The 17,901-nt window shown below is 31.7% G+C and overlaps 1 protein-coding gene across 1 annotated transcript; it reads left to right on the top strand.

Annotated features, from left to right (window-relative positions):
- The first annotated feature begins 1,207 nt into the window (after positions 1–1,207).
- On the top strand, positions 1,208–12,154 carry LOC139497720 (uncharacterized). The gene is made up of 8 exons (XM_071285955.1): positions 1,208–1,222; positions 2,098–2,169; positions 3,187–3,295; positions 5,617–5,717; positions 5,955–6,026; positions 6,490–6,730; positions 9,115–9,303; positions 11,877–12,154. Exons 1-8 carry the CDS (start codon positions 1,208–1,210, stop codon positions 12,110–12,112), a joined length of 1,035 nt encoding a protein of 344 aa, XP_071142056.1. The 3' UTR covers positions 12,113–12,154.
- The last annotated feature ends 5,747 nt before the right edge of the window (positions 12,155–17,901 follow it).

Below are 17,901 nucleotides of genomic sequence, written 5' to 3' on the forward strand. Positions count from 1 at the left end.
GCATGTCGTCATTTTGATTGATATTATCGTCATTCAGTCTCTGGTGGCGTATTGTCGCATCGATAATGATACCAGTTTTCTTTCTCTTATTTGATTAGTTTTTACGTTTTTAGATAAAAAAAGAGGCACTCAATTGTGCTAATTTTATAAATTTATCATGTGGCAGTATTATAATAAACAGGAAATTAAATTTGTTAATCTGACAAATAATTTGATTTTATTATTGGTGCTGTTTGTTAAAAACATCTGTAGTAGTCAAAATTTTAATTGCTCATTTCTAGAAAACAAGAACATGGACTCTTTATTTTGTTCACTGATTTCGAATTTCAATTTATTACAGTCTTATCAAAAGCTTGTTTTTTTTTTGAAACAGACTACCCAGCATTCGTGAAGTACGAACGTCAAAACCCATGATATCCACACCAAAATTAAGTCGTTGTCTGACAGAGCTGGACACTCAGTTATATAATAATTTCAAAATGCATAGACGGGTAACTTGTAATCAATGATTTTATATATCCATTTTCATTAACTGATAGATAAACCACATTTCGTTATTCGTGAACTTGTAAACAGTCTAAGGGTATGAACACTCAATATTATGAAACAACAAGCATATAACCAATATGCTAACACAACTACATTTGCTCTAATATCACATTTAATTCTTAATACACTAACATATGAAATGGAATAATAGGTTTAACAATAAACACAAAAATCAAATCGGAAATTTTTACTTTTTGAGCATTGTCTTGCTTACTTCAAACTACATTATAAAAGGAAATATGTTTTCTAGATTGCTCCTATCTTTTTATTTTAATTTCTAACAGGGGCTGCTCTGACATGTTTTCACTGCAACCAAATCCCGTCCCCTCCAGATTGTAGAACTGTTGTCAAATGTGGATATCGTCAGGTATGATACTCAACGTACGTTTGTATAAATAAATAACATGATCAACACGACGAGTGCTAAATGCGAATCAGGATCTGCTCACCTTTCCGAAGCACCTGATATCACTCCCAGTTGTTGATGGGGTTCGTGTTGCTTATTCTTTAGTTCTCTATGTTGTGTATAGTGTTCTAATATTTGTCTGTTTGTTTTCTAATGTTTAGTCATGGCGTTTATTTTCTATGTATGAGTTGGAGTGTCCCTCTGGTATCTTTCTTCCCAAATATATTTGCTGCTCTGTAATATATCATGAACATGTTTGCATTAGCTGTATTTGTCCAGAAGTCAAATCTATTTTATTTATGTCTGTCACATTTAACATTGTTTATTAGAGATTGAACATCTATTAAATAGTTTAATGTAAAATGCTATTAGATGCCTACTTTTTTGTTATTTTTTAATGAATAAATGATTAAATGAAATTATATATTTGGTTAACCCCTAATGATGATTTGATTTTGTTTTACTTACCCAATTTAATAATTAATTTTTCTTTTATTTATTCAATCTTCGTTTATTAATTTTAAGTCTATTTTTAGAAGAAGTATTTTAGATATGCTTTTACAGTTTATATCTTCTATTCGGGAATATTAGGAGACCAAATACCCAATAGTTCTTATTATTTTTGTCAAAATTATATCAACACGTATTTCCGTCATAACTTATACTCAATAGTGTATTCTCCAATGCCTTGTTTAAACATAAGACTGTCAATACAAATACAATAAAATTAACGGTATCATTTTTTTTGCACCAGATGCGCATTTCGACAATACATGTCTCTTCAGTGATGCTCATGGCCAAAATATTTGAAATCCAAAGCTTATATAAAAGATGAAGAGCTATAATCCAAAAGGTCCAAAAAGTATAGCCAAATCCGTGAAAGGAATCAGAGCTTTGCATGAGGGAGATACATTCCTTAATTTATAATAATTTCTATTATTTTGTAACAAAATATCAGTGAGAGCTTCAATCAAGGTTGTTTACCCGCCAGTTAATGCCCTAGCGTTTAACTCTGCTGGTCCTTTCTGAAATAAAAAAATTAATTGAAGATTAAAAAGAGATTTTCAGTAAAAAATGGTTTAACTGTTTATCATAATACGAGTGTTGATATGTTAATTCCCATTTCTTTATTTACATGTTAGGAATGTTTTGTTGAGAAAATTGAAACAGAGAATGGCAATTTATACTTCAATACTGGATGCAGAGACAAACAGGTTTGTAAATTCACACCATACTTACCAAGATACTATACCACTTTATAGAAATGTAGAAACTGTGCTGTATATATATATTCTGTACATTGACCACGGTTCTTTGAATCTAAATGGCAGAAAACAGCCCAATTTTCATTATAAGAATATATGTCAAAGGATAAGCGGAAATTGTAACATGCATATTAAGGATAACAAAAGTGCCCCTCATATACATGATATAATAGTATCTGCTTGCAATTTTACAGTGCATTCACCTGAGATTTGGTGGGGTTCGTGTTGTTTATTCTTTAGTTTTCTATGTCGTGTCATGTGTACTATAGTTTTTCCGTTTGTCTTTTTCATTTTTAGCCATGGCGTTGTCAATTTGTTTTAGATTTATAAGTTTGACTGTCCTTTTGGTATCTTTCGCCCCTCTTTTAAACTGTCTCTAAAATTTCTTCATCACTAAGATATATGTACCATGCCTTTTTGTTCTTCTTCGTTACATATTTGTTTGTTTTTATAGTGATTAAGATTATAACACAATGTTGACTGATATATCCCTATTGTGACATGTTCATCTATTATGTCTGTTTGTTTCATATACAGATCGTTTTCAATATAATGAAATTTGATACGAATGTCATACAAGTGAGAGGTAAAACTAGCTATAAAACCAGTTTAATCCACATTTTTCTACATAAGAAAATGCTTTTACCAAGTCAGGAACATAACAGTTTGATGTGTTTTGCTTTTGCTTTTGCCATCTGATTCGGGACTTAATTCCTTCTTAAATTTCCCTCCGAGCTCAGTATTTGTGTGATTTAACTTTTTTTTGACCATGTAAATTGACTACATGAATCGAGCTTCTAAAATAGATATATTTCTTTTTTGATTTAGTTAATTTCATACATCAGAGTTTTATTTGGTTTGACATATGAAAATAAGTAAAATAAAAAAAAATGCTAAACTCCGAGGAAAAATCACAAATTGATTTTAAGAATACAATTATGTTATACTATACATGCTATTTTACAGAGATATCTTGGGAGTCAGGGAAAAAGACGTCAAAATGCCTTTGAAACAAAAGTTTGTGATTATTCCTGCAGCGAAGATCATTGCAATTACGGTGGATGTGGTGCAGATCGTAGGTTTTGTCATCTTTATTTATGATACCACAATTGATTTACCCAAGTAGTTTTTGTTAAAAAATGTGCAGAATTTATCCTTATTTTAATAGAAAGAAATACTTAGCATGAGTAAAGTTTCATTTTATTTAGTACTATAAAACAATTTCACATATCATTTCATTGCATATAAGAAAATAACCATCACTAGGCTTAATACCACAATTGATTTTCCACTATCAGACTTTGTTAAATTTTTACTTTTCAAAATAATTGCGCAGAATTATCTTTGTTTTAACAAAAAGAACTTCTTAGCATGAGTAAAGTTTCTTCTTATTTATTACTATAGAAAAATTTCACACATCATTTCATTGTAAATAATAAAATAACCATCACTGGACGTTAACGATCAAATTTTTACATCATGTTTACCTATATACAAGATTTAGTAACAATGTGATTTCCAAAATACCGGTATTCTATGTGAATATAAAAAAGAAGATGTGGTATGATTGCCAAAGAGACAACTCTCTCCAAGAGACCAATTGACAAAGAAATTAACAACTATCAGTCACCGTACGGCCTTCAACAAATAGCAAAACCCATATCGCATAGTGAGCTATGAAAAGCCAAAAACGGATTATGTAAAACAATTGAAACGAAAAAACATAACGGCCTTATTTATATACAAACAAGAAGGTGACCCTAGGACACGATGCCCCATTTGCACTATAATTTTTTGTATTTTCATTGGACCATGAAAATGGGGTTAAATTTCTAATTTGGCAATCCCATTAGAAAGAATATATCATAGGTAACATATGTACTAAGTTTCAAGCTGATTGGACTTCAACTTCATCAAAAACTACATCGAACAAAAACTTTATCCTGAAGCGGGACAGACGAACGGATCGGTTTTGTCCTTATCAAAACAGGAAATTCTAATAATAGTCTTTTCTATAAGATTTGTAGTTTGATCAAACTGGAAGGCTGACTAGTGACCCACAGTTGTTTACATACACGTTCACTGAACAATGATTAAAACTTTTTTGATTGACAATCATACCACATATCATTATTGTATATTTAAGGAATGACTGTAATATTTTTTCTGTCTGTGAAAAAATAACATAAAAAAATTGGTGCACACTGAATAACGCGCGTAGCGGGTTATTTAACAGTGTGCACCACATTTTTTTATGTTATTTCGAATAGACAGAATAAATATTACAGTCATTTCTCATAATTTAATTCTAAATTCCATTTTAAACCGTAGAAAACCATGAAAAAACGTTGATGATGTCACGGTCATATGACTAAATTATGTCTACGGGCTCATAACAAAATAACGTCAGCAAATTAGAAGTCGCGTTACATCCAAAATAAATTATATCATATTGTTACCAATCATTTCCTGATATTTGTTACAGAAGTGTGATTAATGCTGCAAAATGTCTATTTAAAACTATTTCTTTGGCAAAAGTACTATAGGGAAAATGTGCATTAAACTAATACCATATTGAAAGCACAGATTATGCATGAATGCTTGTTTTCCTTTTACATGTAATAATTTTAAAAATGTAATACATGTAGCTTCGATTAGACTAGCATGCCTTACACATACAAAATAATGCCCCACACTGATTTCTCTATAACGATTATCAGATGTGGTACGATTGCCAATGAGACAACTGCCCGCCACAGTTCATATGACCATGATGACGGTTATGTAAGATATATAGATGGATAGATACTTAATTCTCTTAAAACTAAATACAAGTATACAAAAAAACATACCATTTAAATAAAAATCAAGCAACTACATAAGATACCGACTACAGCCAACGACAATCAAAGGAAATCGTCAACGTTTACTAGAGGTCGATTATAAAATACCCCGATATATTATAGAGGGTGCTAGTATCACCTAACATAAATGAAAAAAAACATCATATGTCAAAACCTGGAAATATAGATAGTAAAACATAGGATATAAAACAGGAGCACGGGATCACATCCTACAGCATCAACACAATCGGAGCAAAACATTTAGTCAATTACTAACGCTATTACTAGCATTACGTATTTTATATAAAAAGTAAAATCACAAAAAATCCTAAACTTCAAGATAAATTCAATACGTAAAGTCCCGAATCAAATGGAAATATCAAAAGATAAAACACATCAAACGAATGGATAACAATTGTAATATTCCTGACTTTATACAGGCATTTTCTAATGTAGAAAAAGGCGGATTAAACCGGGTTTTAAAGCAAGCTAAACCTCTTATTTGTATGATGATCGCATCAAATTCCATTAAATTGTTTTTTTGTTGTTGCAGCTCTTCCAGCAAGAGACCAACGAGGACCAATATGTTATGATTGTGCCATGATGAAAGATCCATACCACTGTAACCAAGTTAAAATTTGTAGTCGGGATGAGGTAACAGTTGTGCTTATCTTTTTTACTTAGTATGCAGAACTCAATATTGTTTGTCATGCTATACAGAGTTAATTCAAAATTCGCACACAATATTTTGATTTTGCCTTTTGAATCATTAACTAGATACAATAAAATTAATACAATTGGGGACATTTGCATAGAAAATAAATAAACTTATCTTTTTGACTTGACACACAATGATAATCTATAGATAGAAAATATTTGTTTATATTTCAGCTCTGTGAGATATTGAAGACCCCACATCCCATGTTTGATGTAACGTATACAGCAAAATGTGGTACTAAAGCAGTATGTATTTCTTTAAAATAAATGTTTTCAGAGACATTGATGATGATGACAAATGTTCTAAACGTTTGTGAAAGTCTTTATATATTTTCTTTTTTTATTTTATCATATATTTGACCGTTAATTTAAATATTCCTGAAATACTTGGCAACATCTGGTTAAGGAAGAGTCTATTTAACATTTTTAAGATAATTATATTTTGAAGTTCGTACTTTTGAAATCGAAAGGTTATTTGAAAGAATAGAGACCAGACATGAACTTATATTTACTGCCGTCCTCTCTGACACAGAAAGTATTGGACATGAATGTAAATCCTGTAAAATATAACTATAGAAAAACCAATTGCGTTTTAATATTTATGCAAACAAAAAATTTTGACGAAACTAAATTAAACGAAATATAATTCTGTTTTGTTTAAACTGTCCATTTTCAACAAACATGATAACACTATATCACTAATTTACAGCTTTGTGACAGACTAAGTGGTTTATCACACATATTTGGACGAAGCCTTGAAGCAGTTAGTGAAGTACATAAAAGAGGGGTTTCATTGTGCTACCGTTGCTGCAAAGAAGATCGTTGCAATCTAGGTTGTACTGTTCAAAATGTGACCACAACTGCAAGTAGCGCCACCACAACACCTGGTGCAACTTTCATGTCATCGACAATTCCTAATAAAAATGTAGCAAACAATTCCACCAATCATGGTACGTACACATACATTAAAAGGTCATAATACTTAGTTTAATCTTCATTTTTTTGTATGTACCATAAAGTCTCTTTTAGTATCATAAGGCTTCATAACGACTTCCAAATGTTAATATCATTCGACAACATATTATCGTCCTTTTGAATAAACTTATCATAGATACCAGTATAGCAACTTTTCAATAACTCCAGATTATTATTCATTATTATTATACAGTATTTATAACAGCGCATTATATAATATTAAAATTACCCTACGCGCTTTACAATATATTTCCATATACATATATAAGTATTAACAATAAAATATAAAAGCCCATGTTTAAAACTTTTAAAACAAAAAGATTTGAAAAACTAGCATTGATAAAACAATAAAATTTATATAAAATGGGCATGATAAATTAAGGAGATATTGAATCGGTACCAATAAAATTAAGTTAAAACTTCAAAATATTTGCTAAAAAAAATTAATCTAAAATAACCAATAAAAGTATACTAAGTTAAAATTCGGAAAAAAAGTAGTAGCTTAAAAACTCAAAAATTACAATGATGTAGAAATATTTTAAGAACTATTAAAAGCATGTTTGAATAAATGAGTTTTCAAATTTTTCTTAAAAACGTTCACACAATGGATGTTTCGTAGATCCCTTGGTAGATCATTCCACAGAACGGCTGCTGCTTTGTCGAATCTTCTGTCCCCATATGTTTTAGTTCTTACACGCGGCGTTGTTAAAATCATGGAATTTTCAGATCTAAGTGCTCGCATTGGTTTGTATATTTTAACGAGTTCTTGTAGGTAGACCGGTGCCTCCTCGTGCAACGCCTTGAACACATACAAGAAGTTTATACTGGTATCGGTATGTTACAGGCAGCCAATAGAGAGACTGGAGGATTGGTTTTATGTGGTCGTACTTCCTCTTTCTTGTAATGACCCTAGCTGCTGTGTTTTTGACTCGTTGTAACCTTTGAATAGATGTTGCTGGGAGTCCATACAGTAATGCGTTCCCATAATCTAAACGGGAGGTTACAAGAGAGCATACTAACGTTTTGCATGCTTCTTCTGTAATAACTGGTCGAATTCGTCCAATGTTTATGATCTGATTGAAACTTGATTTTGAAACAGCACTAATTTGTTTGTCCATTGTCAAAGTTTTCTCAAAATAAATGCCTAGGTTTTTTTCGCACTCAGCATCACTAACAATGTTTCCACCAAGATTGAGATTCATGTTTGAAAGGTCCTTCACTCGGTTTTTTTGGAGCAAATATTATCAGTTCCGTTTTATCCTCGTTTAATTTTAACATGTTCGAGCACATCCACTAGCTGATATCAGCTATGCAAGCCTCAAGTCGCGTTGATATGTTCGTCCAATTATCGAGTGGCTTGAACACGAGATAAACTTGTGTGTCGTCTGCATAACAGTGATAACTCATGTTATGGCGTTTGCATATTTCGCCAATTGGTCTTGAGAAAATGCAATCAAGTTTTGGTCCCAGGACCGATCCCTGAGGAACACCAAAAAGAAGACGAATATCATCTGAAAGAACAGAACCAATAGCGATTCGTTGAGTCCGCGTCTTGGGATACGACTTCAACCAACTAAGTGCTGTACCGGTAATCCCACATGAGTATTCCATTCGCTTTATTAGAATAGGATGATTTATAACATCGAAAGCAGCCGATAGGTCTAGCATTAGTAAAACGACATAACAGTTGTTATCAAGTGCAACAGTGATGTCATGATGTACACGAATTAATGCTGTCTCGGTCGAATGACACGCACGGTAGGCTGATTGCACATTGTCGTGAAGAGAGTTTGTCGTATGAAGGTTTTCAAGGCGGGTCTCAACAACCTTTTCAACTACTTTGGACACAAACGGAAGATGCGCGTTTCGTCTTTGAAAGATTCATCAGTGACGCTCGAAAATTAGGGGTTTCGTCTGCAACAAACGCGATAATAATTATGTTATTCATTCATATCTATGAACAAACAAACAGGTTATTTATTATGTTGAATATTTGTTTATCATTGTCCTTTCCATTCATTTAGAGGTAATCAGGTTACCCCCTGCATTTGTTTGCACTTTTTCTAAATCAAGAATCTGATCTTCGGTTGTTGTTGATTGTTGATGGAGGTTATAAGAGTTTCTCGTTTCTGTTTGAGTTGTTTAACACAATTAATTGTTATGGACCTGTAAAGCTTACTGTTCGATGGGAGCCAAAGATTCGTGTTGAAGACATACTTTGGGTATAATGTTTTACTTTTACAAATTGTAACTTGGATGGATAGTTTTCTCATTGACACTCATACCACATCTTCTTATATCTGTCTTAAATGAAACAACCTATATCAAACATGGTTTTATCTTTCTTTTACGATTTTAGGTTGTCTCCCAGAATATATATTTTATGGATCTTCCTGTTATTACTTTTCAAAAAAATCGCTGTATTGGGAACCTGCAAAACAGTTTTGTAGACATCATGGCAGTGACCTCGTTATAATTAACGATGCAACAGAAAACAATCTCCTAGTCGAGAATATTAAACAGTTAGTTGCTCAACATCTATTACCAAGTGAGTAAATTATGAATTTGATATTCGAATTGTGGGAATGATTGTTTTAGAGACTGATATCTCAAATAAGATAAATAGATTCGATTGCAATGTGACTGAATAATTGTTATCTTTCAAAATGATAGATTTTATTCATTGTAAACGATTTTAAAACGTATTAAATTTTCATCTTGATTGGACATTTTCAAAGTGTACGTTTACTTTTCTACATTGGCTAGAGGTATAGGGGGAGGGTTGAGATCTCACAAACATGTTTAACCCCGCCGCATGTTTGCGCCTGTCCTAAGTCAGGAGCTTCTGGCCATGTGTTGTGGTCTAGTAGACTTTTGTTAGTCTGGTATTATTTTAATTTTAGTTTCTTGTGTACAATTTGGAAATTAGTATGGCGTTCATTATAACTGAACTAGTATATATTTGTTTACGGGCCAGCTGAAGGACGCCTCCGGATGCGGGAATTTCTCGCTACATTGAAGACCTGTTGGTGACCTTCTGCTGTTGTTTTTTTTCAATGGTCGGGTTGTTGTCTCTTTGGCACATTCCCAATTTCCATTCTCAATTTTAGTTTGATTTAGTGACAGTGTACTGTAAATGGTGTTCAAAGATAACATTCTTTTCTATAGAAAAATTGAAAAGGTAATATACTGTGGATTCATTAATATTCGTTTGATATCAATTTTCGTGGATTTCGTCGTAACAAAGGAACCACGAATTTAGATATTCAACGAATTGCAAATTTTCTAAAGGAATGTATGCAGACTTTGCCAAAACCACGAAACTAAATATCCACGAATATGTAAGTTTTCCCCAAACCACGAAAATTGGTATCCACGAAAATAAATGAATCCACAGTAGACAGGAAAATAGCAACAGCAATAGAACAATTGGACACCGTTTTCAAGGCTACGTTGTATTGCAAAACATTAACGAAAGTGCTATTAGTTATTGAAGATTTTTTAAGGATACGTAGTAATCCTTGTGATGAATCACTTAACCATTAATACATTTTTTCACGCACAAGATCTCAGGACAACTTTCTGTAGCTATTGTTAAATATATAATTTGTACATGTGTTATTCAGATCACAAAATCTTTGAAAACTGCAAATTGACTACGTGATTAATTGGAATCTTTCGCCTACGTTACCCGTTATCAATGTAACATGATTTTAAAGTAGAACGTTCGACATATGTCTTAATAAGACTCTTGGACGCCTCTGAAGATAAGCAGATGGAAAATAAAATCATTTAAAACAAAATCAAGCCAAAGTGTTGCACCTATACATTTTCACTAATGGTGTGCAACCCCAGGAGGAATGAAATCTTTCGAATTTTGTGTGTTCCTCAATGCTCGTAAAGTTTGAACCTCATTTGAACCTGTTGACCTCTTTAATTCGAACGTTTTATTCAGGTCATGGTATCTTCCAATGAACGTTGTTAGAATAAAAAGAAGAAACGTTCTTTTATATAACTCTTGATTCGTCAATATTCTGCACATACACTTATGACGTTTTATAAAGTATAAACAGCAGTTGCAAATTCAGGAGTACCGATTAGTTGGGAAATGTAAATCCCGTACGCTGGTGCAGTTGGTATATTGATGCTCAGGTGGGGTAAACTTATTATTTCAAATTTAAAATTGTCTAGTTTGTCATAGATTCTAGTAGTAAGATGACAACTCAATATCAAATTCGAGGTTTAAGTCTGAGGTGACGCGGAAGAAAGACACATTTCTAAATGGTGAAATTAAGGTTTCTTCATCGAACATTTTACGGACGCTATTCCAAAATAATTTATCGCTACCAGTGAAATATCTGTTCCACAGATAATGATTGATATGTAACAATCTTAGTTACTACAATCCCGTCATCGTTCCTCCTATAAAATACATTACATTTATTTTACTTTCACGAGTAACACAACATGCTGCAAGTGTAGCAGGATATTCCTACGTTTTCAAAACAACTGCGGTCACCGCGGGTTATGGAGGGTTTAGGCGGAGTTCTCGTTTCTCAGAGTTTAGCTTTCTATATTGTTGTTTTTCGTAATCTATGGTTTGCATTTTTGTTGCTATTTGTGTTTCGCTATGACATTGTCAGTGATTTTCCACTACTGAGTTTTAATTACATTTTGGTATCCTCCGCTTCTCTTTTATCGTATACAATCCAAAAATTGCATGTTAACATCATTCAAAACAATATTTCTTAAACTTCCTAATTGGTATGAGGTTGTATTTTACTTAGAATTTTCTATTTTTAATAAAAAAACAAAATGTTTTGATGGAATATGGATACACTACCTACACTTTTTTTTATTCTCCATTGTATGAATACAATCTATTAAAAATTTTGAATATTCTTTTGGTATCTTTTGTTCCTCTTTCTTATTTCAAATTAATTTGTGTATGTTAAATTGCTCTCTTTGGTTCGTAAGTTAACTCAATTACTTCAAACCCAATAGAATGTTAATGTATTTCTTTAACCAGATTACTTTCAATATCTTCCAATGGTTTTAAAAAATCCGATTGGACAAAATGTCAGAATACAAATATAACACCATTTTGTAATTTGATTCCAGGTGACTTGTGGGGTTTCTACATTGGTGCACATCTAGTTAACGGAACATGGAAATGGGTAGACAACTCTACAGTTACATATACCGACTGGGCTATGCAGGAACCTAACCATCCGACATCTCAAATATACGGATCCATGTATATACCATCATCAGGATTTTATAATTATCAGTGGGCTAGCCATAAAGACATGTATACGACTCAGTATTTTATTTGTGAATTCAACCCATTACCATGAATTAAGTTATGTTAATGAACGTATTAAAACATATATAATTTCTTTTGAGTGTAAATTTGTTTAGCGATTGTGGTATGATGATAATGATCATTCTAAAACGAAAATTTGCATGGATAATCTTGAAAAATTCAGGAAAAGTAAAATCATTAAGAAAGAGTATATCGGCAATTAGATTGTCTTATTGGAAATTGTTAAATCAAAGAGTTGGAAGGGTTATTGAGTTAAGGCAACACTACATTAAGTTTATAAATTCAAATATCTTGTAAATAAGATAACTTTCTAGTTGTAACGCAAACCCTCTAGACTGGTATGCTTTATAATGGACGAAATCAGAAAATTGAGACACGTGATGGAAATCAAGGGTTCAGTTATCATAATAGAGATAAATCGATTTTCAATCATACATGTACGTTTTGATGCATCAATCTTGCGAAAAATAAAGATACAACTAATTATTATTTCAATGAAGAGCATGTTTTCACTATCAAGATTTCCCTCATAAAATATTTGTTTTAATATATCTAGTTGTCTTCTGCTATACTTTTACAGCCACACATACTAAATTTGGCACATTTATTTTCACAGGAAATATGTTGCAGAATTGCTTGATATACAAGTTCTATGTTAACCATTTTATTCATAAGATTTTATAAGCTTAAGGTATTTACTATCCCAAAGGGACGTGCATATTGTACTATACCGTCATTCTTCCTTCTTTTTACTCTGTCGTTTGTCAACACTTCGTAAACTAACTATTCGTTAAAAGAGAGCAAAGGATACCAGAGGGACATCCAGACTCATAGTAATTAGCATTTTGATGAAATCTAAAACTACTTTCAATTTAATGTAAGAAAGCTTACTTCATAATTTGAATTTCTTTGTGGGCCTAACATTAAAGATTAACGGGAATATAATTACAAGGTTAATTCCTCGCTTAAATTAGTATAAATGGTTTACTTTGATCTGATCGCTACGTTGTTATTTAGATTTAATTAAAAATAACTTTGTGATGATTTGGATTATTTACTAGGTTGATGTCTCAGATTTATAAACCTTTACCTCATATTTCATTATAATGTATACATGCTTTACATTCACATGAGTATGCAGGTAAACATTTATGCTACACTTGTTGATTTGAAAATGTTGTCAATTTTCCTCAATGCAAAATCAATAAAATAAGGGATGGACATTTACACGGCCGACACTCGGCTAACCGAGAGTTTGGTCGGTTTATCTATACTGAGTATGCGGCTATATCGGCGGTTGGTCTGTTTATCGGGTTGGCTAAAGTCTGTTAATCAGGTGTTATCAAGTAAATCATTTCAAGTTCAGTATGTTGTATTGTATATCTTTTTAAATATATTTTTATCATACAAATTATCTATGTCTGACAAAACAATTCAATGTACTGGATCCAGGGGTGTAATTATTATTTTTCTGGCTTCGATAAACGATCTATAAAATGAAAAGGCGGGTTACTCATCAATACATTTATACACATTTTACACACAAAAAATGGACACAAAATGACACCTTGGTTGAATTTATTTGCATGCAATATTTTGAACATCGAAAAAAGACAGGAATAATATTTGTTAACCATATTTTAAATATCATTGTGTAAAAAATCGGCACGAAAATCTGTATTTTGGCGACAATAATCATTTTTTATTCAAAACCTGGTCTGTTAATGGGGTCGGATGTGTAAAACCCGGTCTGTTAATTGGTCTGGTTAGAGTTATAAATGGCAATACAAGTATAATTTGATTGCTTTATAGGGTGTTATTGGAACAAACGGATAGGCTCAAGACACATAAACAATGAACAATTTAGACAATGGAAATTGAAAATTGATAATTTTTTAAAATGGTTTCAAAAAGTGTAACATTGAAGTAATATTAATTTCATCCAAGAATGGTCGCATATATTATGTGGATTCTGTTTAGTTGTCACGAATGACACCAATTTGTCATCTACATTGTTAACAAGTATATAAATCAGAGATTAACGTCGTAATATAAATAAACACAAGTAAGTAAAATATATTGGAATGCTAAAATATAAAGAATAGAGAAAGAATACTGAGTAAAATAAATAAAATGTAGAGAAAAGTGACATAACAATTTAAAGAATACAGAAATAAACAACACCCCATTCCGGACCCTCATTGTATACACGAAAATCTAGATGGAGACGCAGAATATAGAATAATAGACGAGGACAGTAAAGAGTGATGCATTGCTAAAATAGAGAGAAAAATAATAATTGTTTAAGAATACAGACATGAAACACCCCTGGGTGTTGAACAGTAACGGATTGCGATTTACTCAAATTGTTGACAAACGGTAGAAGCTTACAAACGGACAACTGCAGTTCTCCTCTGCACTAAAGTCGAAACGGAATAAAATGAATTAAAACTTAAGATACCCAAATGTAGCTGCATTCGCTCCTTTCTATTTACTTCTTTAGAATGATATGTAAGCAACATATGATTACGTAAAAGAATAAAAGAACCAATTGGATGATGCTGACGAATTAGGGTATAACGTCCAGTGACAAATATCATGTGCATATGAGAACGACAACAGGTTATATGTACCCTGTGTTGTATTAGATAGACTTTCAGTCGGATTGTAGAATGTGCTACTTTGAAAAGACACAAAACATAAGGCTGATTGAAAACGTTAATAATAAATTCATGCATATTCCAGCTGCCAATCTATATCACGCTATATTGAAGTGACACACCCTTCAATAAAATGCAATGAAAGTCAAAATAAGAATGCTCTTTCTAAAAGGATACTGTTGCACCGTATTGTCATTTTTTTTTATACTCAAGTACATTTCATTCTTAACTTTTTCAATGGGAAAATATAAAGGTAGCAAAACTATTGTCGCGGCGAAATAACTCTTAACTGACAAAATTTTAATTGTCCAACCCATTAACATACTTTATTTCCCTAATCTTCACTAATACGTGGTATTATTCACTTTATATTACAATTATGAAATATTTACTAATGTCAATTTATTTTTTAGAACCAAAGTACTATTTTGTGTCCATTAAATGATATCTAAAATTGTTTGTTTCGCCTTTAATGAAATACATTGTTATGCGTATAAGCACAAATACTACATACTTGCGCGACGCTTTTTAGTTTTACTGAAAACTGCGCAGACTATGAAATGATTTTACCGGTGGAAAATGTTATATGATAAATATCGTTTTGTCAAACACTTTTCTTTTTTTTATTTGGTTATTATAATACGCCAAAAATCTGTATATTTGATAGAGTTTAACATTCAATTGTGCGTTTTACTCTTAACAGAAGTATAATCAACCCGATTAACAGACCAATCGCCCACATAGCCGTATACTCAGTATAGATTAACAGACCAATCTTTCGGTAAGCCGAGTGTCGGCCGTGAAATAATGTAACAGTTTTATATCACTGCGAAATGTGAATTAATATCAGAACATAACATAGCCAAAAAAAAAAACCAAGTGCAAATAGTATCAACAGGTAAAAAAAAGTACGATTTGAGAGTAGTCGTAGTTACTGACAGCTAGTTAATAGCCAAAACAATGTGTTATAATAAATCATGCATCAGAGATTAAAATCGACTAAAACACACCATAGGGATTTAGTATTTAAACGTCATGAACAGTCAAAGAAGACATGACTTATGCAATGAAAAAAAACCAAATTTATCGACAGGCAGTTGGATTGGTAAGAGTTAACCTCTTTATAGATCAAAATAAACATGGCGTATCTTTATAATCCCATTTTAAAAGAATACAAATTTAGTTATGTTCTAATTTACTGACACAATCGTTATTAGTGCCAAACGGAACTATCTTTAAAGATCTAATTACATCATTGGTAAGACAACCTTTATTAATAAGCTTTTTTAAAATTCATGATATTTCATTGAAACAAAATGAGCTAAACACATATACAGAAACTATTTTAGGTCTCAGAATAGTTAATAATATAGATATCGATATAATTCAAGTTAAAAGATAGGGTATGAGTTTGCCCTTATGATTAAGATTATACAACAACAAGATGTTTGATAACATTGGATATATGTGAAATGATGACTTCACCCAAGAAACACATTTCGTTTTTAAATCGACAATTCTATAGCATCTGCACTAATCATGCAAATCTGTTAAAATCGAAACGTCTGATTACGCAGTTTAATTTCTATTCCATTAGATGAAAACCTAATTTGTATTGATACGTTTGTTAGTCTTAAACATAAAAAAAAGTTAATGTCATTTGAAATCTGATATCTTATATGGTAATTTCAGTCGTAAGTTTCAATTGATTTACCAACGTACAATAGTTTATATCATAACAAAAGAAAAATAAATAAAAAAATAAAAAAATAAAAAAAATAATTATAAAGACAAAAGTTTTAATTTGTCATCAAGAGCTAATCCTTCATGTGTTCAACAATTCGTTTAACTTATTTTACCCACGTTTTTGGTGGGGTTCGTGTTGCTTACTCTTGTGTTTTCTTTGTTGCGTCTTATGTACCATTATTTGACTGTTTGTCTTTTATCTTTTAGCTATGGCGTGGTCAGTTTGTTTTTAATCTATGAGTTTGAATGTCCCTCTTGTATCGTTCACTCCTCTTTTATAAAGTTTCACTTCACAAGGCAAGTCTGTCTTATAAACAGAACATTAACTATTGATTCAACGTCAAAATGTCCTTTAAGTTAAAATAGAACTTCAAGTTCGGTTAGTGCTTTATACGAGCAGTTATCTTGCCCTTTAAGTTGATAATAAAAGTGATGGTAGTCATTATTTTGAAAATTATGCTTGTTTCATGGGTGTGACATCATGCAGAAGTTATTAATGTGGGACGCGAAAACCTCTTATCTCGATTTCCATTATCAGTAATGCTCAAATATCAAATAACGCGGAACGTTCTATGTGAGAGTCTTTGTCTCTCGTGGTTTAACAATAATTGAAAATATATTTAGTAAATAGTTATCAAAGGTACCAGAATTATAATTTAATACGCCATTAGCGCGTTTCGTCTTCATAAGACTCATCAGTGACGCTCAAAAGTGTGTCAACAAGTACACACTATTGACTTATTATTAAAGATTAAAACTTCTCATTGAATTCGGTTAAAAAAATTGAGTGTATGGAAAATGCACAGGATAGTTTCTCAATATTGTAGTTATAAAGATTATTATTGTGAATTATTATACTTCCTGTAAGAATGTTCTTCTATAGTAAAATTGCTCTATTTTGCATAGTTTTTTGAAGAAATATATAGCAATAACTGCACTATGCGAAAATAGTATGCCTTGCTGTTGCAACAGACTATTGATTTTCACGTCAATCATAGTCGATGTCACCTGAAAAGGCGGAGATTAGTTGCTTTGACAGAGAAGTGGGTTGAATTTATTAGCCTGATAATTATTCAACTATTACAAGGGGAAAAGTAGATATCATTTTCATTTTTCTAAAATTTTAAGAGACTTAAAAATACTGTAGTTTCAACGTTTTTGTTTTTTGTTTACTTCTGCTTACTGCCTTTGAAGCCAAAATTGTTTGAATACTTTAGAAGTCATTTGTTACAGATATACTATCTTTTATAGTTATTGAGTACTACGGAAAACGTTCAGGAGAATGAAATGGAAGGGGTATTGAGTAAACCTTGTTTAGACAAAATCCCAAACAATACCGGACAATTAAAGATATGACACGATGCCTTTTTGGTATTGCTTCATCTTACAGTCAAACTGATTTCATAACTTCAAC

This window comes from Mytilus edulis, chromosome 12, assembly GCF_963676685.1.
Source record: "Mytilus edulis chromosome 12, xbMytEdul2.2, whole genome shotgun sequence".
Taxonomy (NCBI): Eukaryota; Metazoa; Mollusca; class Bivalvia; order Mytilida; family Mytilidae; genus Mytilus; species Mytilus edulis.